This window comes from Sapajus apella, unplaced genomic scaffold (genome assembly GCF_009761245.1).
Source record: "Sapajus apella isolate SASKATOON/1434 unplaced genomic scaffold, GSC_monkey_1.0 scaffold146, whole genome shotgun sequence".
Lineage (NCBI taxonomy): Eukaryota > Metazoa > Chordata > Mammalia > Primates > Cebidae > Sapajus > Sapajus apella.
In genome coordinates this window covers 2096542-2120835 of record NW_022437086.1, presented here as the reverse complement: position 1 = coordinate 2120835, position 24294 = coordinate 2096542, and the positions used below count along the sequence as shown (strand labels likewise).

The following is a 24294-nucleotide window of genomic DNA, read 5'->3' as shown; positions in this document are numbered from 1 at the left end:
TGGAGGCTGAGGCAGGAGAATTGCCTGAACCCAGGAGGCGGAGGTTGCGGTGAGCCGAGATCGCGCCATTGCACTCCAGCCTGGGTAACATGAGTGAAAACTCAGTCTCAAAAAAAAGAAAAAAAGAAAAAAAAAAAGAAAAAAATAAATAAAGGTGCCAGACTCTTAGTTAATTCTCTCCTGGATCAGGGAAAAGAGGTGGGAAGGGAAGGGGATTCTCTACAGAACGTAGATTTTTCCACAAGAGACAGATTCGCAGGCCCATTTCAAAATATGTCAAAGAAATATATTTTAGGGTAAAATACTTCCATTTCTTTCAGAGCCTGCTGTCCATCATGTGACGTTATAACAGAGTCACGTTGGAATGTGATATCTTACTGCTCCAAAAAGTCTGTTTTGTCAGTCTTAAGAGCTGTTTGAATGGTTAATGCAGGTCAGCTGTGTCGGAATTTCAAAGGGCTGAGGGTATAATGAGGTATGCCCACTTCCGTCAAGACCTGAACTATATGTTCAGGGTTACTTTGGAATGCCTTTGCCAAGGGTTGGGTTGGGGAAGGTGGTCCATCAGTCAGTTGGGGGCTTAGAATTTTACTTTTGGTTGATACCAGGCATAAGGGAGTGGGCAGTTCCGACCTTTCATCCTTAGATTGCGTGTCCAAAGAGGAAATAAAGCCCCCTTTTTGTTTTTCAGTGTGACTTGAAGAAATCCAGGTCAGGCCTCCAGTCGGTGCTGCCTGAGTTCTGCACACACACACCTTGCAGGGGAAGGGAGCGCCCAGCCGACTGAAAAAAAGTTTTGACCTTTCAACAGTCCAAGTTATTTCATCCAAATTCTACTAAGCCAATAATCAGAGTACAAATTTCTGGTAGTCCTCAGTAAGAGACAATTAATTAGCTACCCACCTAATTAGCTTCCTCAATAAGTGGGGAGGCAAAGACATTAACGGAGGCTTCAGTGTCTTTGATAAGTGTTTTCAAGTAGAAGAAGCCCAGAGAATTGCAGAATGTTTGCCTGTTACGGTTTTTCTGTTTTTTGTTTTTTGGTTTTTTTTTTTGGGCGGATCACTTGAGGTCAGGAGTTCAAGACCAGCCTGGCCAACATGGTGAAATCCCCCCTTTTTTTTTTTAAACAAAGCAGCACTGTCTTTGTTCCCCCAGAAATGGGTCGTTTCCCTGGCAGTCAGATGTGTCCCTACCTGCCTTAAACGAAGGTCTGTGATCACCTTCTCTAACATCAAGGCCAGAGTCGCTAAAATCAATGAAAAACTCTAAACACACAAGGATGCCTTTCAAACACACGGGCCATTTTGTTCTCCAGAAAAATGCAATGAATTTAAAACACTGTACCAAACATCTTCAAAAACCTAGTCACGAAAGTAACATACTTTATTACATTAAAGGAAATGAAATCAGTAGAGGAAAAATGCACTAAGCAAGCTAATGGCCAACACGATTAGTCACCGCTAACTTGCACTAAATCAATAGTCACCAGGAAGAGTTCCTCAATTTGCACTGAAATAAAAATGGAGAGAAGGCCGGGCACGGTGGCTCAAGCCTGTAATCCCAGCACTTTGGGAGGCCGAGGCGGGTGGATCACGAGGTCAAGAGATCGAGACCACCCTGGTCAACATGGTGAAACCCCGTCTCTACTAAAAATACAAAAATTCAGCTGGACATGGTGGCGTGTGCCTGTAATCCCAGCTACTCAGGAGGCTGAGGCAGGAGAGTTGCCTGAACCCAGGAGGCGGAGGTTGCGGTGAGCCGAGATCGCGCCATTGCACTCCAGCCTGGGTAACAAAAGCGAAACTCCGTCTCAAAAAAAAAAAAAAAAATGGAGAGAAGAACCCAGCACACTGGAACAACAACAAAAAAGATTAAATAATCTTTTAGCTGGGAAAAAATATGTTGTTTTGAATATTTTGAGTACATTTGAACTCCAACAATAGGCTGAATTCCAATTTCTGGATATTATTTAAGGAAAAGCTTAGAAGCATACTCCACAAAGAATTAAGAAACACATGTCCATTGAAGCACTGTTTACAACAGCAAAGAGTTGGAACCAACCCAAATGCCCATCGATGATAGACTGGACAGGGAAAATACGGTACAAATACATCATGGAATACTATGTAGCCATAAAAAACGATGAGTTTGTGTCCTTTGTAGGGACTCGGATGAACCTGGAAACCATCATTCTCAGCAAACTGACACAAGACCAGAAAATCAAACATCGCATGTTCTCACTCATAGGTAGGTGTTGAACAATGAGAACACGTGGACACAAGGAGGGGAGCTGGGGTCTGTCGGGCGGATCTAGGGGAGAGACAGCAGGGGGTGGGGAGTTGGGGAGGGATAACATAGGGAGAAATGCCAGATACAGGTGATGGGGAGGAAGGCAGCAAACCACACTGCCATGTGTGTACCTATGCAACAATCTTGCATGTTCTTCACATGTACCCCAAAATCTAAAATGCAATTAAAAGAAACACATGTCCTCATAACTTTTATTATGTTCTTTTGATTCAAATGATACATATTCATTCATATATGCTCCTTCATATTACAGGTGATTTTTATATCATGATCTGAGCTCACTGCAACCTCCACCTCCCAGGCTCAAGCGAGTCTCCTGCCTCAGCCTCCCAAGTAGCTGGGACTACAGGCATGCACCACCACATCTAGCTGATTTTTTGTATTTTTTGTAGAGACGGGGTTTCACCATGTTGGCCAGGCTGATCTCAAATCCCTGGCCTCACGTGATCTGCCTGCCTCGGCCTCCCATGGTGCTGGGATAACGGACGTGAGCCACCATGCCTGGCTGATTGGTCTTCTCGATCCACCACCCTCATTGGATTTCTGTGACTCCACAGCCTGGTGTGTCTCCTGAAACTGCCTTTGCAAAAAATTCTAACGGTAAGAAAATCGCGACCGTGAGAGGTTGGTTCTCACCGATCCCCAACTTGCCCTTACACATCCAAACTGCCCTTAATTATAGCTGGGCTTGAGCCAAGCTAACTCTGAGAGACATTTAGTTTATAGCTTAAACGATAACATCTCTAAACTGCCTGAGTAAAGCTAATGAGAGACCACCAGGCTAGGAGGATGAGAAGAGCCTGAATTCTGCTGCGATGCAGACAGACACATCCGAGAATGTCACCAGCCATTGTCCTGGAGGTCACTGTCAGGCCTCCACCTGGAAGCCTGGACCCAGAGAGTCTAAAGTCCTGCCTGCCTGGGCTGATCGTCCCCCATCCCCCTGCCTGTGTTCGCCATCATCCCTAATCGCCCAGTGGAGCCTCTCCCTCTGGACAAGCCTCTCACCCCACCCTGCCATCTTAGCTACTCTTCCGTCTTACCCCGCCCGCCACTGTAACTAAACTTATGGTCATGTATACACTCCTTGCCCCTACCCCCCCACCACTGTAACTGATCTTTCTCTACAACACCCTCACCCCCCAAAAAAATTGCCTGAACCCATAAAACCAATTCCCACCCTTATCCCCTTCACATGTCCTTTATTGGATTCGGCCCGCCAGCTCCCAAGTGAGAAATAAAACGGCCTTGTTACCACACAAAGGCTGTTTGGAAAATCTCCTTATTAAATGTGTTTAATATTCGGTACTATGACGGACGCGAATAACAGTCACAAGATTTGCAGTCCCCCAGTAGCTCCTGCAGATAACATCACTACTATAGAAACTAAGATTGGCCTTCTGAGATAAGGTTTCAGGTTTGTGCGTTTCTGACAAGCAACGGCTCCACCTGGACCCGCCAAACTCCTGTGGCCCCACCCAGTGTGAACTCAGCAGACAAGGACCATTTTTCACACCCCTAGGATTGCACCCCAACCCATCAGCAGTACCCCTGCCCCAGCCCTCTGCCCACCAAATCATCATGGCCTCTGAATTTCCAGAGACTGAGTAAATAATAAAACTCCAGTCTCTCATTCAGCTGGCTCTATATGAAGTAAGCTCTTTCTCTATTGCAGTTACCCTGTCTTGGCAAGTCAGCTCTCTCTGGACAGCTGGCAAAACGAAGTCATTGCACGGTCCACTCCCACCTCTAGCCCTGCAGTCTCGCCTCCTCTCTTGGAGCTCAAGGCTGGGTCTTTCCTGCTCTCATTTCATTCTCTTTTCTCAGGTGATCTCAGCTTTTCTGCAGGCTCGATTAAAACTTACAGGACTGGCCGGGCGCGGTGGCTCACTTTGGGAGGCCGAGGCAGGTGGATCACAAGGTCAAGAGATCAAGACCATCCTGGCCGACATGGTGAAACCCTGTCTCTACTAAAATACAAAAACTTAGCCGGGCGTGGTGGCGCGTGCCTGTAGTCCCAGCTAGTTGGGAAGCTGAGGCAGAAGAATTGCTTAAACCCTGGAGGTGGAGGTTGCAGTGAGCCGAGATTGTGCTCACTGCTGCACTCCTACCAGCGCCATGCCTGGCAACAAAGCGAGACTCCATCTCAAAAATAAAAATAAAAAAAGTACAGGATCACGATTCACACATTTCAGTTTCCATTCCAGGTCCCTCCAGACCTGTCCATCTGCCTACTATGTTGACTTTTCCCTTGGGAGTCTTGAGGCAGCTGCAAGCTTACTGACCGGAAATGAACTCAAGCTCTCCCCCAAGCCTGGTCCTCTTCCAGGATCAATCAGCCAGCCTGAAAGATGGCACTGTCTCCACTCTGTTCTCAGGACAGCCACCCAGGAGTCATCCTTAGCCCCATCTCACGTCAGAGGCGTTTGAACCAGAGCGACTCCATCTTGAGTACAGGCTGGGTAAAATGAGTCTGAGCCCTACTGGGCTGCATTCCCAGACGGCTAAGGCATTCTTAGTCACAGGATGAGACAGGAGGTCCGCAGGAGACAGAGATCATAAAGACCTTGCTGATAAAACAGGTTGCAGTAGAGAAGTTGGCCAAAACCCATCAAAACCAAGATGGTGACAAGCGTGGCCTTTGGTCGTCCTCACTGCTGCACTCCCACCAGCGCCATGACAGTTTACAGATGCCATGGCAGCATCAGGAAGTTACCCTACATGGTCTAAAAAGAGGAGGCATGAATAATCCACCCCTTGTTTAGCATGCCATCAAGGAATAACCACAAAAATGGGCAACCGGCAGCCTGCGGGATGTTCTGTCTATGGAACAGCCGTTCCATTCTTTTGTTCCTTCACTTTCTTAATAAACTTGCTTTCACTTTCCTCTATGGACTCGCCCTGAATTCCTTCTTGTGCGAGATCCAAGAATCCTCTCTTTGGATCTGGACCGGGACCCATAATCAGTTTGGTTCCAGATGCATGAAGTGTTATCCTCTGGGTCCCTCAGACCCATCCACTGCTCTTCATCCAGGAGCGCGTCACCAGGGCTGGGACGGCTGGCTGCACACTGCTGAATGGCCCCCACCCAAGCCATGACATCTCACCTGCTCCATGAAAACACCAACTCATCTCCTTCCCTTGTGGCCTCTCCGAGCCATTTTCCAACCCACGGCTAGAATGATCTCATTAAAATGCAAATCTAATCGTGTTGTTCCTTTGCATAACTGCTCTGAGGGCCCAGCCTGGCCTCTGTCTCCCTGAGTCATCACCTGTTGTGTGTCCCTGGTGTCCCTGTGTGGCCTGGCTCCTGCCTTCGGTTTCCACATCATCCTTCAGCTCCAGCCACTGTGGTCTGCCTGCAGCTGCCCAGGTGTGCCGCGCTCCAGTATGAGTCCATTTTCATGCCGCTGATAAAGACACATCGGAGACTGGGTAATTTAAAAAGAAAAAGAGGCTTAATGGACTCACAGTTCCACGTGGCTGGGGAGGCCTCACATTCATGGCAGAAAGCAAAAGGCATGCCTTACATGGCGGCAGACAAGAGAGAATGAGAGCCAAGTGAAAGGGGAAGCCCCTCCCTCATAAAACCATCAGATCTCATGAGACTTATTCACTACCACGAGAACAGTATGGGGGAAACCGCCTCCATGATTTAATTATCTCCCACTGGGTCCCTCCCCAAACACATGGGAATTATGGGAGCTATAGTGCAAGATGAGATTTGAGTGGGGACACAGCCAAACCATATCAGCCCCCACTGCCTACCCGAGGAATTGGGAGAATTCTTCTCTTAGGGGCCAGCATGGCCAATGCACACCTCCTCCAACATCTCTGATGCCATCTCTCCAATGACACACTCACACAGAGACTGTCCCTTTCTTCTGTGGCTCTTACTATCACTTGTGGATCTTTGTCTTTGATGAATTTCTATCAGCATTATAATGATAGGAAATATCCTTTCTTTTTCCTATCCTCCTTTTACTTATCATTAAATCTCCAGTAACCAGAACAAAATTGATATTCAATAATCATCTGTTGAATGACTTGAATTATCTAGCCAACAGTGTACTGTAATAATTTTGCCACGCTTTCCAGAAATATTAAATGCTTATGTTATACTGGACTGAGCATAGAAAATTAACACCAAGACAAAAGTATGCCAAATTTCAGGGTCTTTATTATGCTGGCGACCACAGAGGACTCACGTCTCTCCAACCTGTGGCGTCGAACTCAGGGAGAGCAGGGTTTTTAAGCTGAAAAACCAAAACCACATCCTGGTTTTAGGACCCAGAGGGTGAGGAGCGGGGATGGGGATGAAGGGCTTCAGACATTGTGAGGGCTAGTGGATTCTGTAAATCACCTCCTGGGTGGAGACGAGGGTGAGGGGGGCTCCGGACATTCCAAAGGCCAGGGGACTTTTGTCACTCCAATTGTTACTTAAGTGGTTTACAGAAGTCAAGATAAACGTAAGTTTACACATTATCTGGGTAGGGTGAAAATTACAGACCTTAGTTACTTACTACAAGTTGCAGGGGCCAAGATGGCAATTAGCTTGGGCTGCTTATTCTGGTACTGATAAGAAAAGGTAAGCAGCTTTACATTGTGGGCATTTTGCAGAGCAAACTAGCAGTTTTATTTACCGAAGCCAAGGCCAGCAGTTACTGTGAGGCGAATGGGGCAGCCGTTACAACTTATTTTTTTAAAAAACAGCTTTTTCATTTTATAAAATGGTGTTGTTCAGGCTCTAACTCTAGGCTAGCTATAGCACAATATCACACTTACTGCATTTTGTTTTATTTTATTATTTATTTGAGATGGAGTTTGCTCTTGTTGCCCAGGCTGGAGTGCAGTGGTATGATCTTGGCTCACTGCAACCTCCACCTCCCAGATTAAAACAATTCTCCTGCCTCAGCCTCCCAAGTAGCTGGGATTACAGGTGTGTGTCACCACGACTGGCTGATTTTGTATTTTTAGTAGAGACAGGGTTTCGCCATGTTGGCCAGGTTGATCTCAAACACCTGACCTCAGGTGATCCACCCACCTTGACCTCCCAAAGTGCTGGGATTATAGGCATGAGCCACCGCACCCAGCTGCCTACTGCATTTTTCATTAAAGTTTCCTGGGTTTTGTTATTATTAAATGCTTTAATAAATATCTTTAAATATAATTTTTTTTCTTTAAATCGTTTAACCCAAAGGTAAAGATAAAAGTTCTTGGCATATATTGCCAAACTGTTTTTGAAATATCTGTATTCGGCCAGGTGCAGTGGCCCAGGTGGGAGGCCAAGGTGGGTGAATTGCTTGACCCCAGGAGTTTGGGACCAGGCTGGGCAACAAAGTGAAACCCCATCCTTACAGAAAAACACCAGGTGTGGTAGTGTGCGCCTGTGATCCTAGCCACTTGAGAGGCTGAGGTAGAGCACAGCTTGAGCCTGGAAGGTCAGGGTGGCAGGAAGCCATGCTCATGCCACTGCACTCGAGCCTGGGAAACAGAGTGAGACCCTGCCTCAAAAACGAAGTCTGTATTTTATTGTAAGAAATAACTTTTAAAATTTTTGCTAATTTTATAACTGCCTAACAGGTTCTTTCTGCCCAACTGCACAAACAAAACAGACCATGGCATTGCAGTAAAGAAAGAGCTTAACTCACACACCAGCCACATGATGTAGGAGACAAAGTTACTACTCAAACCAATCTCCCTGAAGGCTGAGAGGTTAGGAGTTTTTCAAGGATGGTTTGGTGGAGGCCAGGCACGGTGGTTCACACCTGTAATCCCAGTAGTTTGAGAGGGGAGGTGAGCAGATCACTTGAGGCCAGGAGTTTGAGACCAGCCTGGCCAACAGGGCGAAACCCTGCCTCTACTAAGAACACAAAAACTTAGCTAGGCGTGGTAGTGCATGCCTGTAATCTCAGCTACTTGGGAGGCTGAGGCAGGAGAATCACTTGAACCCGGGAAGTGGAGGTTGCAGTGAGCCAAGATCGTGCCACTGCACTCTAGCCAGGGTGACAGAGTGAGACTGTCACTCAAAAAAAGGATGGTTTGGTGAGCTAGGGACGAGGGTGGCTAGGCAATGGGTACTTGCTGCTGACTGGTTGGGTGAGAGATGAAATCCTAAGGAGCTGAAGCTATCCCCTTGTGCTGAGTCACTTCCAGGTGGGGCCACAGGAGCAGCTGGTGGGTCCAGGCAGAGCCAGGTGTCAAAAAGATACTTCAAAAGGCCAAGCTTAGGTTCTACAATAATGATGTCACCTGCAGGAGGAATTGGGGAAGTTGCATATCTTGTGACCTCCAGAATAATGGCTGGCAATTGTTTACATCTTCACTTTGTAGAAATTAGGCTTCTTCCTCCTCCTTGCCCGATGGTCTCTCATTAGCTTTACAAAGGCAGTTGAGTTTTGGGGAAGAGCTATTATCATTTAAACTATAAACTCAATGTCTCCCAAAGTCGGCCCACACTATTCCCAAGAATAATTAAGGCAGCTTGAAGGCTAAAGTCAAGAGGAGGGGTGGCGAGATGAGATCTCCCCTGCTGCCATAATTTTCTCGCTGATATAATTTTTGCAAAGGTGGTTTCAATTTGATGGATAAGATATTCCTTTAATTTGCATTTCCTTGGAGAAAGTGAACAGCGAGCAGTGCCTGTTTTGTAGCCATCTGCATATCCTCACTGATGACACTTTATGTCCCGTGTCTTTTATTCTTTCAGCCAGACAAGTCTTTAACATTTAAAAAAATCAACTATTAGTGAGGATTTGTCATACGAGTTATTTTTCCCAGTCTGCTTTTTCAGTTTATGTGATGTTTGATATATCAATGATACTTAAACACATTCTACAGCCAAGGATTTTTCGACCTGTCCTTTATGAGTTCTTACATTGGCTTGAGATCAACAATGGTTTTGAAAGTGTGGTCTCTGGGCCAACAGCATTAGCAGCATGTAGTGAAACCACCTTTACAAAATTATGACTGAGATAGTGAAAGAGATCTAGCTTAACTGACTCCATCTTGCTTCCAACCTCCAAGCTGTTCTTGTTCACTCCTGGGCATAGGCTAAACTAACTTTGGGAGAAATTCTATAGTTTAAACGAAGACGGTAACAGCCCTTTCCCAAAGCAGATGTCCTCTTGCCTGGGGACCCCTGCCTTTGTAGGACTAACATTAGCCATAAGATTAGGAACAATGGTTTAGGAGTCATGCAGCTGGAAGCTACAAGATTCTGACCCTCCCTAAACTGCTCCTAAGATCAGTGCTTCAGATATTTTGCAGACCCTGCACTTGATGGATCAGTTGACACCACCCAGATCAGTAAACTGGCTCATGTGATCTTGTGGCCCCCACCCAGGACTCAGGAACCGACTGAGCACAAGAAAGCAGCTCCAACTCCCTAGGATTTCATCCCTGACCCATCAGTGCTCCTGGCTCACTGGCTTCCCCCCACCCACCAAGTTATCCTTAAAAACTCTGTTCCCCGAATGCCTGGGGAGACTGACTTGAGTAGTAATAAAACTTTGGTTTCCCGCACAGCCGGTTCTGCGTGAATTACTTTCTCTATTGCAGTTCCCCCGTCTTGATGAATTGGCAATGTCTAGGCATCGGGCAAGGGGAACCAACTTTCCCTTAATAGTTATTTTTTCTAAAATTTCTTAACTATTGTCTGGCTAATTTTTCAGTTGAATGTTAGAATCATTTGCTTATGCTCTAAAAAGAAATTCCGACAGAAGTTGGGATGTTATTTTGCAAACAGATCACCTTCTTAGAACATATAGGACTCCCATTCTCTCCCACTTTTATACTGTTCAGCAAACTTACTGAATGCTTTCATGGAGATTGTAATGTGTTTTCCTTAAACATTTTAAATTTTCTGTTGTGACTGTCAACTGGGTTTAATGTGCTATGTTATTTTAAATATTAATCAATACATCCATATATTTTTTTCTGGGATGAAAGAAAAATATTCATTTATATAACTTAAGTTAATGGAATCAGGAGGATTCACTCTGTAGATAAGAGGTTTTTTTTTTTTTTCTTCTTTGAAACAATAAAATATCTTTGTTCAATTTAAGTCTTGAGGCCCGGTCCCATGGCTCATGCCTGTAATCCCAGCACTACTGGGAGGCCAAGGTGGGCGGATCACTTGAGGTCAGGAGTTCAAGACCAGCCTGACCAACATGGTGACACGCCCATCTCTACTAAAAATACAAAAATAGCCAGGCATGGTGGTGGGCACCTGCAATCCTAGCTACTCAGGAGGCTGAGGCACAAGAATCACTTGAACCTCAGAAGCGAAGTCTGCATGAGCCGAGATCTCACAACTACACTCTAGCCTGGGCAACACAGTGAAACTCCATCTCAAAAAAGAAGACCTGGTGATTTCAAGAAAGATAACACTTCTGTGCTACTTTGCCGCTATCCCATCTGTGATATAATTATACATATATATTTGGTTTTTGGTCTTTGTCCCTGGTACCTGGCACAGAACTCCTGATCTCCTGAGTGACAGGGGTGCTGGGTGCATCTTTTATCCTCATATTTGCTTTCTGCCCCAGCTCCTGCCGTAGAGCTCCGAATCTCTTGGAATTTCCTGGGTTACAGGAGCATCTTTTGTGCTAACGAAGTGGGCTTGTTCTTGGTGGGCTCATGGATGAAGACTGGTTGCCAGGAGGACCAACATGATTAGAAGATTGGAACTTTCAGCCCACCCCTCATCTGCTAGGATCTCTACATGATGAAGCTTCTGTAACAACCACTAACTATGGCATGTAGGGAGCTTCAGGACGGGTCAATACATCAATAAGCTGCGAGGGTGGTACAGCTCAACTCCCCAGGGACAGAAGCTTCTGTGCCCAAGATCTTCCCAGACCTCCTATCTTTTCATCTGACTGTTCATTTGTATCCTTTAAAATATCCTAATCAGCTGGGTGCAGTAGCTCATGCCTGTAATCCCAGAACTTTGGGAGGTCATGGTGGGCGGATCACTTGAGGTCAGGAGTTCAAGACCAGCCTGACAAACATGGTGAGACCCCCAACGCTACTAAAAATACAAAAATTAGCCAGGCGTTGTGGCTCATGCCTGTAGCCCCAGCTACTCGAGAGGCTGAGGCACAAGAATCACTTGAACCCAGAAGGCAGAGGTTGCAGTGAGCTGAGATTGTGCTACTGCACTCAAGCCTGGGCAACAGAGTAAGACTGCAACCTCCGGCTCTCGGGTTCAAGTGATTTTCCTGCCGCAGCCTCCCAAGTAGCTGGGATTATAGGTGCCCGCCACCATGCCCAGCTAATTTTTGTATTTTTAGTAGAGATAGGGTTTCACTATGTTGGCCAGGCTGGTCTCGGACTCCTGACTTCAGGTGAACCACCCGCCTCAGCCTCCTTAAGTGCTAGGATTATAGGCATGAGCCACTGCGCCTAGCCTTAAATAAATCTTTAAACATGGGAGGATCTCTCGAGCTCAGGAGTTCAAGACCAGCCTGGACAACATAGTGAAACCCTGTGTCTACAAAAAACATCAAAAAAATTTAGCTCTGCAGTCCCAGCTCCTCAGGAGGCTGAGGTGGGAGGACTGCTTGAGCCCAGGAGATGGAGGCTGCAGTGAGCCATGACTGCTACTTGCCCTCCAGCCTCAGCAACAGAGCGAGACAGTGTCTAAAAAAAACAAAAGGTGCCCAGTTTTCAACTGGGTAGGTAGATTATATTACCTATGAATTTTAATTCAGCATAGAATAGAGAATACAGTTACAAAACTGCTGATATGTAAGGAGAAGGTGGGTCTAACAGGGTTTAGAACTACAGGTCTGGCTGGACGTGGTGGCTTACACCTGTATTCCCAGCACTTTGGGAGGCCAAGGTGGATCACCTGAGGTCGGGAGTTTGAGACCAGCCTGGCCAACAGGGTTAAACCCTGCCTGTACTAAAAATACCAAAAAAAAATAACCAGGTGTGGTGGTACATGCCTGTAATTCCAGCTGCTCAGGAGGCTGAGGTAGGAGAATCATTTGAACCTGGGAGGTGGAGGTTGTAGTGAGCCGAGATTACGCCATTGTACTCCAGCCTGGGTGACAGTGAGACTCTGTCTCAAAATAAATAAATAAAAATTAACTAAAAGAGCATAATTGGATTGGTTTTAGCACACAGGATAAAGGCTTGAGGGGATGGATACCCCATTCTCCATGATGTTGTTCTTACGTATTGGATGCTTGTATCAAAACATCTCATGTACCACATAAACATATACACCCTACTACGTGCCCACAAAATTAGAATAAAAATTTTTAAAAATGAAAGCTCATGCTGCAAGTCTTTACAAAAGATTATTTTATTAATTCAGCTTTTGCATAAAAGACTGGTAAAATAACTTGATAACCTGAAAACAATTTTGAGTGTTTCTGATCTCTCCAACTTGAAAACACTTGAAGCTTAAAGAACAGACTATGGAAAGCAGCGAGGGCCACCAGAGTGAACGAGGATGGAGACCTGCCTGCCGTTGCATCATGATATGAGGCCTGGATGGGGACTTCCCACACAAAAAGCAAATGATCCCCTTCAGTGCAAAGTGCGCTTGTGAGACTGCAGGCTCCAGACCCTGACACGGCAGCTCCTCTGAGAACAGACAGCTGTACTGCGCCCTGTGGTCCGTGGTAATTTACAAGAGAAAGGGATGAGATCTAGCACAGTTTTAGATCCGATGCAATTTCGTGAAGTGTCGGTAACAAGCCAAAACTCAATCTATGCAGTATTTAAAAATAATTGAGAGTTGTGACAACCTAGATTCTTTCAGGAGGTGCTGTCTTAAGATTGAAGAAAGGGATCAAGCTTTTATCTTAGAAGGAGCAGATGTTAAGTTTAGCTCAGGGCAGTGCAGGTCAATGCGAAGTAGCCACTCCATGAAAGGCCAAGGGCCAGGGAAGAGGAAGAGAACCAGGCGTTTCTTCCTTGTCTGCTGCTCTCGGGACGAGCATTCTGGCAGGTCTTAAATGTTATAATATAAAACTATCAGTTAAATTCTAATAGCGACGGTGTAGTTCCCCCCCAAATCATTTTCCTTTTAGAAGTAAAATTGGGAAAGGGGTTGAGATCTGAAAAAAAACATAAGGGCTGTGGCCCAGGCCTGTATCCCTGTGTTTACTGTCTTGTCGTATCCTTTGCACGAAGGTATAATTTACGTAACTCGTCCTCAGAAGAATCACAGTGGTGTTCAAGGACCTTTTGGGGCCATTCAAGTTTTTCTCCTTCAGTACCCTGAAATCAGATAATCTCAACATCCAGAAATAGCCTTTGATTTGTTCTTTCTCTGATGTCTTGTGTCCTTGGGATCAAAGCCTCTTTCACTGGCACCAAATAATGCCCAGTGAGGAGTTCTGGCCATATAATCCTTTGCGCTGAATGTCTTTGATCCACCACTATCTTCGTATTCCTGGACGAGCTCCTGGAAGCGGTTATAATCGATCCAGGTCCACCATTCACTACCAACCTTAAACTGCAAAGAAAAAAAAAGTGTGTCAAGTCAGAAGTAAAAACATCCCTAGAAAAAAATATATAATTTTTTTTAAAAATCATGACCACGTCTGATCTTTTCTCCCCATCAAGTCAAAAAAACAAAACAAAACAAAACTCGTGACTTCCTATCAAAAGCAAGATGTGCTCCAATCACAGGAGGGCTTCCTTAACCTTGGGCCTGATGTCACGCTGGGCCCAGAAGACAAGTCAAGTTTGTCTCAAGCAGTCCCACTGACACAAGGTCAAATGTTTCCGTGTCACCATGTAGCTAATTCAAACTAATTCTAATTCCTGCCTTTGCCGCTTTTGATCGGTTACAGATTTTCATGGCTGTGTTAACAGCACCTTGTGGAATCCTTTTTACAACTCAACTTGGCTTATTAGTGAAGGTTTAATCAATAACTTCTAATTCAAAAATGCTAACTAAATGACTGGAACTAGCTTTTTTTAGCCTAACGTGGATACAATATCTCATTAGTGGAAAGCCTGAAGAATTTCAATTCAGTAAGAGGGGATAATCCAATTTGTACTCTCTTAAGAAAATTGCTTCTCAAAAGTCACTGTGGAATAATGACCTGGAATGAAGAAAACAGAAAGAAAGTTGAAGAGGCTCGGAAGGAAGTACTAATTGAACTGTGAAGGCTTTTCATTCAAAGCATTTGTTTGGCATTCGTTTGTGTAAATGTATTAACTAATACACTGATACCTGACTCATAAAGAGACAAGTACTTGTCATGCCACTGTCTTTTAAAAATCCCTTTCAAGAAAGAAAGAAGAAAGAAAAGAAGAATGAATCCCTAATGGCCGGGTGCAGTGGCTCACGCCTGTAATCCCAGCACTTTGGGAGGCTGAGGCAGGTGGATCACCTGAGGTCAGGAGGTTCCAGAGCAGCCTGGCCAACGTGGAGAAACCCTGTCTCTACTAAAAATACAAAAATTAGCTGGGCATGGTGCAGGCGTCTGTAATTCCAGCTACTCAAGAGGCTGAGGCAGGAGAATCACTTGAACCTGGGAGGTGGAGGATGCAGTGAGCCAAGACTGCGCCACTGCCCTCCAGCCTGGGCGACAAGAGTGAAATTTCATCTAAAAACAAACAAACAAACAACAACAAAAAAACAAACAAACAAAAAAAAACCTCCAACTAACTAAAGGAACTAAGGAACAATTTTCTGTTCTAGTCACACACACACAAACACACACACACACACACAAAAGGAAAATACATAGGTTCCTGGATTTAAAATATTAAAATATGCTGAATTTAAATGACATCTGATTTTTTACACCTAATAGCTAAGAGCTTTCTAGGGGGAAAACGCTGAATATGTGGAAAAGCTTAATTGCTCTGTTTGTGAATTAGGGGAAGTTTTCTTGTAATGAGACCATTCTTGGAAATGATGCCTTGGGGGCTCCGTGAACTCTACAACCCAAGATGTAAAATTTATATCTTGGCTGAGCAATCCAAGCACTTTGGAGGCCAAGGCAGTCCGATCACTTGAGGTCGGGAGTTCAAGATCAGCCTGACCAACATGGTGAAACCCCGTCTTGAAAAAAAAATAAATAAATAAAAAAGAAAAAAAAAGAGAAAAAAAATTTTATATCTTACCATCATTTTCTCTCCCAGGCCAGACTGTCCCTGAAGTGCTGTCTACTGTTGTGGAACCAATCATTGTCATTCCCAGGCTTGGAGCCTCAAAACTGCAGAGTCAAAGGAGACCTCCTTTTCCCTGGCCCCTCACACCCCCGTCGATTCTCCCTAAGCAGTTCTTCAGTGGCGTGACGTGGTCACGCAGGCCCTTCCTCTGGGGCGCGGCCACCATCTTCTAGACGACTGACCTGATTCCAGCTGTGGCTTCCCTTAGCTTTCCAAGGACGGCCTGAGACTGTGCCTACAGCAGAACTGATTCCCATGATCCTGAACGCGAAGTCTGAGTATCAAATCTGATCTCTTCGTGAGCTGCGGCCCTCTCAGGGGACGCCCATGCCGCTCCCTCTAACTCACGTGTCCTTCGTCCTTTGCTCTGGGAAGTCTTCCTAAATCCCGTGAGTCCGGTTCCCGTGAGACATTCCCCTGTTGACAGTTTCTGTCAGTTCCACTGCTGCCGGACCTCACTGTCCTGAACCTCCGCAGACACTACACCAGCCCCTGCAGTTCCCTCCTGCACTCCACCCCACCAAGCCTGCTGGCTCTGTGAATACACGGAACTTAACAACATACGCCGCCATCCAGGACATGTGACGGCCCAGCCCTTCTTCCTCACCTCTGAACAAAGAATCAAAATTCCGCCCGTTCTACTGACATCTTGAGACGTGATACAATTTTGCTGCTCCAGGTTCCATAGAATAGAAGGGACAGCTTCACTGTGTATGCATGACAGAGGCACGACACTCACACTTGACTGAGCCTGGGGTGAATTCCTAACCAGTGCAAGAGTAGACACGGCATTTATATGCAATTCAACATGTATGGCAGCCAAATGAGGCCAAAAATGATGCCATTTATCCCTTCATCCATCAATAGGGGCCAACTGGGCCAACTATGGACTCGGCCCAGCCACACACATTTAGAAAATAATTACAACACAGCGTGGTGTGTACAGTGAGTGAGGTTATGTACGAGGCACTGGGGAGCGCAGAGACAGATGTGATGACTCACACATGCCTGCCCTGGAGAGGAGTCTTTTGGGGACTCCTAGTTTCACTTGCTGAAAGGAAGAGATGACCATACTGTCTTCTTCCCTATTTCTGTCTCTGAAGTCTGACCCCTCTGGTTCATAATCCTGATGCTCCTTCACCTTCAAACTCTTAACAATAATCATTTGCCATGGATATTCTAAGAGAGAGTAAAGGATGCATTTGAGCAATATAATAGACTTAATATTTTTTATCATACCTACAGTCAAAAATATATGTGATATCTCAATCTAGTACACGCAAACACACACACACAAATATACCCACACGGGCTGGAAATACAGCTTTCACAAAACTGCAGGCAAAGAATTTCATAGGAGAACTGGCGGCTGCAACTCGCAAAACCGATTTCCTAACTTCTAATGCAGTTTGAAAACTTCTGCACTAAAGAACCTGGTTTCTTTTGACTCTAAAACTCTACTCTGGCTTAAAACGGAAAAAATTTAAGTTGCACAGGTAGGACAGTTGTAAGCTAAAATCTGACAACTGACCCCTCTGATTCCCAATGTCTAAGAAAACTAGCTGGAAGACCAGACCAAGTAAATGCAGCATGATGTGGGAGCATCAGCTCAGGCTGCCATAGCAAAATGCCACAGTGTGGGCGGCTGAAACAACAGAAAATTCTTCTCTCACAGTTCTGGAGGCTGGCAGATCTGGCTAACTCAGTTTCTGGTGAGGGCTCTCTTCCTGTCTGGCAGGCGGCAGCCTTCTTGCTCTGCCCCACGTGGCCTTTTCCTGGTGCGTGGCCATGGAAAGTGAGTGAGCAAATGACCAGAGCCCTCTCATGTCTCTTCTTCTTCTTCCTATTTTTTTTAAGAGACAGGTTCTCACTCTGTCACCCAGGCTGGAGTGGAGCCGTACGACCAGAGCTCACTGCAGCCTCAACCTTGTGGGCTCAAGCAATCCTCCCACCACCTCAGCCTCCTGAATAGCTGAGACTACAGGTACATGACACCATGCCCAGTGAATTTTTAAAAATTTTCTGTAGAGAAAGGGTCTTGTTATGTTGCCCAGGGTGCTCTTGAACTCCTGGCCTCAAGTGATCGTCCAACCCTGACCTCCCAAAGTGCTTGGATCACAGGCGTGAGCCACCACACCCAGCGCTGATGTCTCTTCTTATAAAGACACGGGTCCTATCAGATCAGGGCTAACCCTTATAACCTCATTTAATCCTAGTTGCTTCCTTCGAAACCCCATCTCCAAACACAGCCACACTGGGCGTGAGGATGGCAACCTGTGACTCTGGGAGGGGAGGAGGACACAAACATTCAGTCCTTAACGGTAAGTTATTCTGAAATGAACAGAGCCACTAGAACCAAAAGACAGAATGGAACCACATGTGCCTCCTCTCAGGACAATTGGAGACTAATACTGAACAATCGCAGCCCAGCAAAAGTCAAAGTGTTCCATGTAAAAGGCAGAAGCTGAAAGAGCAAAATTTGGTATGATTGACACACAAGAAGTGCTGAGAGACAGCTGCATAAACAGAGGCACGAAACCCCAAATCACAAAATCTGAGGTTAAGTATCCTGAGACACCAGGTCACTCTGCTAAAAGCATTCCTCAAATCCAGCAGTAAGGGAAGAAAGGAAGCGATGCAGAATTACAAATAAACTCAAAAGGTCATAGATGATCTTAAAAGCACACAAGCGCAAGAAGGTACAGTTCTGACTTAATAAAGCCAGGCTGCTAAGGGTCTGTGGCCTTGCTGGCCAGATGAGGCCACACAGGCTCCTGATCTCTGCAAGAATCACATTGCTGCACAAAGCGCCTTGTCCTCATTATGTTCTCATCTTCCACACAGGAAGAATTTCACTAAACAATAATAATTGCATAGGTTCTTGGTTCAAAAAGATACTATTAAAGATGGTAGATTAAATGCATGCATGTACTGTTACTTCCTCTTGAAACCCCACTAAAATGACAGTAAGAACATTTTAAAACGATACATAACATAAAAATAAAGCTATTAGGAGAGGAGAAAACAGTATCGGACTTTGAGAAGCTGAAAACATGAAGGGTGAGCAAACTGGTTTAGCAGACCCAACAGAGCTGAATCCTAAGCCAGCAAATAGAGAAATCCAAGAGTCAACCCAATTTATGGTTTAGAATTGCTCAAAGGCTCAGAAACCGGCTGCACCGGTCCCCCCACAGGAAGCCCAGACTGAGGAGGTACCAAACCCACTCCCCACAAAAAACCCAAAGACAGGTTTATATGCTGTGTAAGACATTATGAGAATCTCCAGTTCCTGGCGCCCTGCACATACTGACAGCGGAGCACCTGCCTATTCCATGCCGACAGACGACTGGAGGTTTCTTCTCAGAAAACAATTCAGAAAAGGATCTGTGGTCTCTGGGGCAGCAGGTACAGCTGAGGACAGGGCTGCCGTACTAAAACTATTCCCCTTCCTGTTTCTGGACCACCAGGGACCACTGCAAGCTGCAGAAGTTGAGCAGACCCTTCTGACCAGCCCGAGAGGACAGATTACAAGACACTGAGTTTGGGATTCTCTAAGGAAATGATCCAGTAGATCACTCCAAGAGAGTCCAGACCACACCTTTAGAGTGCTCTTTATTTATTATTATTATTTTTATTTATTTACTTTTAAGACAGAGTCTTGCTCGGTCACCCAGGCTAGAGTGGAGTCACTCTCTTGGCTCATTGCAACCTCCGCCTCCCAGGTTCAAGTGATTCTCCTGCCAGCCTCCCGAGTAGCTGGGATTACAGGCACACACCATCACGGCTGGCTAATTTTTGTATTTTTTTTGTAGAGACGAGATTTTGCCATGTTGTCCAGGCTGGTCTTTAGTCTCCCACTCTCAAATGCAAGCATATAACCAATGGCCATCAGCCACCTGAGAAAAACTTCTAACATGATAGAGGAATAAAAGTAAACAAAAGGAAAAACGTAAAAATAAACTGAGCCTTTGAAAGAGAAAATGACACAAATGATAACCAACTAAACTGAAAGAACTATTATTGATATCCTCAAAGAAATGAAAGAAAATAGTGCATTTATTTTAAAGCTATGCTATAAAAGAAACAAATAATTTTTAAAAGATCTTCAATTTGGCCAGTCACAGTGGCTCACGCCTGTAATCCCAGCACTATGGGAGGCTGAGGTGGGTGGATGACAAGGTCAGTGCTCGAGACCAGCCTGACCAACACGGTGAAACCCCGTCTCTACTAGAAATACAAAAATTAGCTGGGCATGGTGGCATGCGCCTGTGATCCCAGCTACTCAGAAGTCTGAGGCAGGAGAATAGCCTCAACCCAGGAGGCAGTGCTTGTAGTGAGTCAAGATCATGCCACTGCACTCCAACCTGGGTGACAGAGTACAACTCTGTCTCCAAAACCAACAAAAAATTCTATTTTTAAAATTTGGGAGCATAAATGACAGATTCACAAGAAAGTTAAGAAACAAAATTAAGAACATTTCCTAAAGGGTAGCATAAAAAAGACAGAAAAATAGAACATAGAAAAGATTTTTAAATTTAATTTTAATTTTTTGAGACAGACTCTCCTCTGTCACCCAGGCTGGACTGAAATGGCGCAATCTCAGCTCGCGCAACCTCTGCATCCCAGGTACAAGTGATTCTCCTGCCTCAGTCTCCTGAGTAGCTGGGACTATAGGCGAGCGCCACCACGCCCAGCTAATTTTTTGTATTTTTAGTAGAGACAGGGTTTTGTCCTGTTGGTCAGGCTGGTCTTGAATTCCTGATCTCAGGTGATCCACCTACCATGGCCTCCCAAAGTGCTGGGATTACAGGCGAGAGCCAACGTGCCTGGCAGAAAAGATTTTTTTTTTTTAATTAAAGAACTAGTCCATAAGACCCAATTTAAAACTTTTCTTTTTAGGAGTTCTAGACAGAAAGGAGAAAAAAAAAATAGATGAGAGGATATATTCAATGAAATAATGCTGGAAATGTTAAGAAGTGAAGGACATGAGTTTCCATATTAAAGGTGTCTACAATGGATAAACCCAGACACACTGAGGCACATCACAATAAAATTTCAAAACAATGGAGACAAAGAGGAAATCTAATAGAAAAGCACAGTCCTACACAGAGGATTAAGAATCTGAATGCCTGTTGAGTCCTCAATTACTGCAAGGAAAGCTGAAAGACAGCTGCTCCAACCTCAACGGGGGCATAGTTTCCAACCAAGAATTCTATATCCAAATCAACTGCGTAGGGAGAATGAAAACATGTTTAGATGTTTAAGGTCTCAAAAGATCGTACTTTTTACATGTCAGTTTCTTAGGAATCTCCTAGAGGATGTGTTTCTTATGAACGAAAGAGTAACTAAAAAGGAAACATGGATCCCAGGAACATTTCAGTCAAAACAGAGCCGTTGATCCCAGGATAACAGCTGTGAACTAGGTTGCAGAGAGTGAACTGTCCAAGGTGGGTAGCTAAGAAAGTGCCCCTGCAGAGACGTCTTCAAAAAGATGAACTTAATAGCAACTCCAACACATCCAAAAGTCTGAGAGACAATGTATTTGCAATGGCAGAGTTTGAGAGTTGAATTAGCAAAAGAACACAGAAATCTAGATGAAGAAAGTAATAAAATAATTATTAAATACAAGGAAACCAAAGGTGGCACTGGAAACAAACAGCAATTGTAGGAGATGGCATGAGTTGGCAGCAGGCAGTTCACATGGTCATAATAATGCAAAAAACCCCACAATCATCTAAATAAAAATCTGGTATGTGTATGTTGGGAGGGTGGTGGAATGGGAAAGGGTGTTTTGGGAGGAGGTAGAAAAGCAAGCTCAATCCTCATCTTCCATAGTACACAGTAAAGATAAGCGGCCGGGTGCGGTGGCTCACGCCTGTAATCCCAGCACTTTGGGAGGCTGAGGTGGGTGGATCATTTGATGTCAGGAGTTGAGACCAGACTGGACAACAGGGTGAAAAATTAGCTGGGTGTGGTGGTGGGCTTCTGTAGTCCCAGCTACTCAAGAGACTGAGGCAGGAGAATCGCTTGAGCCCAGGAGGTGGAGGCTGCAGTGAGCCATGATTGTGCCACTACACTCCAGCCTGGGTGACAGAGAGAGACTGTGTCTCAGAAAAAAAAAAAAGAGAGATAATAAGCAAAATGGCAAGTTGGGGGCACAGTGGGGAGCAGCAATGTAAGTATGTTATTTAGAGATATGGAGATAAATACCAAACAAATCACCTAGAAAATGTGAAAGTGGTTGTTGCTTGAGAGGGAAATGGAGGTGTGTTTGTATCTGAGGAGGGTACAAGGAACTGCTGCTTTTCTTTTTTTAATTAATAAACTTGGACTTCTAAACTGTCCACATAGAATTTTGACAAAACCAAAGATAAGGTTTAAAATAGTGGTGACTGTATCCATCCAAGAAAGGAAAAAGCACATCAACAACCTCAGCCAAAAAATGTAGGGCAGAGGAAAGGAGAGGAGCAGTGACAAATCCCTGTGAAGTACCCTAGGTACTAGGTGCTATGTTTGGTTCTCTATGTTGTGTAATCCACGTAACAAACATGTTGTGGTTAGATTTCTATCTTTAGAATGAGAGCAAAAGTCCAAAAACGCTAAATGATAACTGTGCTGAGGTCATATCCTCAGGAAGAAGTAGAAGGGCCAAGATCCAAACTGGAGGGTGCTAAGGAGACGGCGGTCATTACATGATTGCACGCGACTGGATTTTCCACGTGGAAAATCACAGAACTAATCATCATGTCTTTCAAATATTTCTCAAGGACACTGCAAAGACAGGATTTTTGTTTTGTTTTGTTTTGTTTTGTTCTGGAGACAGGGTCTCGCTCTACCTCCCAGGCGGGAGTGCAGCGGTACAGTCACAGCTCACTGTAGCCTCATCCTCCTGGGCTCAAGGACCCTCTCCCTCCTCAGTCTCTGGAATAGCAGGTAAATGACACCATATCCAGCTAATTTTTCAATGTTTTCTAGAGAGATAGTCTTGCTATACTGCCCAGGATGGTCTTGAACTCCAGGGCTCAAGCAATTCTCCTACTTCAGCCCTTAAAGTGCTGGAATGCAGGTGTGATCCACCTCACCTGGCCAGAGAGGTGTTGTTTTTGTTGTTTGTTTTGTTTTGTTTTATCCCTGGACTTATTTGTGTGCAATATCTGTAAGTTAACTCCCTTTGTTTAACTTATCTAAAAGTTACAGAAAAGTGTATATTCCAATTTTCTTTTTTTTTTTTGAGATGGAGTCTCACTCTGTCGCCCAGGCTGGGGTGCAATAGAGCAATCTTGGCTCATTGCAACCTCCACCTCCCAGGTCCAAGTGGTTCTCCTGCCTCAGCCCCCTGAGTAGCTGGGATTACAGGTATGCACCACCACACCCAGCTAATTTTTGTATTTTTAGTAGAGACGGGGTTTCACCATGTTGACCTGGCTGGTCTCAAACTCCTGATCTCAGGTAATCCGCCCTCCTCGGCCTCCCAAAGTGCTGGGATTACAGGCGTGAGCCACATGCCTGGCCTGTATTCCAAATTCTTAAGGTACTTCCAGTTCTCTCAGCATCCAGTCTAAACAATGACCATACTGAGAAGAATACTATCTATTAATTATTTCTCTACTCAAGTACAGCACAAAAGAGGCCTCAGAAAAGCAAGGGGAGCTGAAAGCTTTTTATGCAGACCTCTAAAGTCAGTGTGCTTTGCCTTGGATTGGTTTGATTTTATTTACACAGCTTCCATCCCTTCTGACAAAATAATAACTAAAAAAATAAAACTGCCACAGTGAAGGCTATCCTTCCCATTACACGTACTAGTTCCTAACAGTTACAGGCAAGAAGTTGCAGATGAAGAACTGACTTCCTATCAGTTTCTCTTGTACCTTCTCCATAGACTCATCTATAAGGGAGATCCAGTCACCTCAAACTGAAAATGTTACAAACAAAAAATTTGTATCATTTGGCTGGCCCCTAGCCACTGCCTCCACCAGGTTCTGCTGAAAGTTGCTGTAGCTTTTGTTATAAATACTGCAGAGTCACTGAAAAAGTTCTAATCTTTCAAAGGTCTCACAGTTCTACACATTCAAGAGTTAAAATAAGAAAGAAATCCTATATATAAGCAGAAAAAAGAGGACCCCAAAAGCTATTTATTAGAATCAACATTGGAGGCAGTTTATATAAATATTCTTCCATGTAACAATATACCATTCTTTATTTAAAAAGCAAATGGTCAGAACTTTTAGCAAAAAGCGTTTATTAAGAAATTTGTTGATATGGTTTGGCTCTGTCCCCACCCAAATCTCATCTTGAATTGTAGCTCCCACAATTCCTATATCTTGTGGGTGGGACCCAGTGAGAGGTAAATGAATCATGGGGACGGGTCTTTCCTGTGCTCATGATTGTGAATAAATCTCATGAGGTCTGATGGTTTTATGAAGGGGGGTTTCCCTGCACAAGCTCTCTTCTCTTGTCTGCCACCATGTGAGATGTGCCTTTCACCTTCGGCCATGATTGTGAGGTGTCCCCAACCATGTAAACTGTGAGTCCATTAAACCTTTTTCCTTATAAATTACCCAGTCTTGGGTATGTGTTTATCAGCAGCGTGAAAACAGACTAATACACTGGCCTTAATTTCCAGCCCCTCCAGAGGCTGAGCTAATAACTGCATGGCCCAAAGCCCCAACCATATGAAATAATTTGATTGGCAGAGAATATCTGGTGTGGGGGCCGGGCATGGTGGCTCATCAAGCCTATAATCCCAGCACTTTGGGCAGCTGAGGAAGGTCAGGAGTTCGAGACCAGCCTGGCCAACATGGTGGAACCCCATCTCTACTAAAAATACAAAAA

General features: G+C 44.8%; 1 protein-coding gene across 6 annotated transcripts in view; it reads right to left on the bottom strand.

Annotated features, from left to right (window-relative positions):
- Positions 1-24294, bottom strand: part of LOC116540884 (S-adenosyl-L-methionine-dependent tRNA 4-demethylwyosine synthase TYW1) — a 309103-nt gene that overhangs the window by 46055 nt on the left and 238754 nt on the right. For 5 of the 6 annotated variants that reach the window (XM_032264672.1, XM_032264670.1, XM_032264674.1 and 2 more), the window contains one exon: positions 12608-13789. The exons of the other annotated variant lie outside the window; for it this stretch is intronic. In XM_032264672.1, coding sequence (XP_032120563.1) covers positions 13568-13789 — 222 coding nt within the window. In that variant the 3' untranslated portion in view covers positions 12608-13567. Of the gene's footprint in view, positions 1-12607; positions 13790-24294 lie in introns of those variants that run through there. 6 annotated transcript variants of the gene reach the window in all.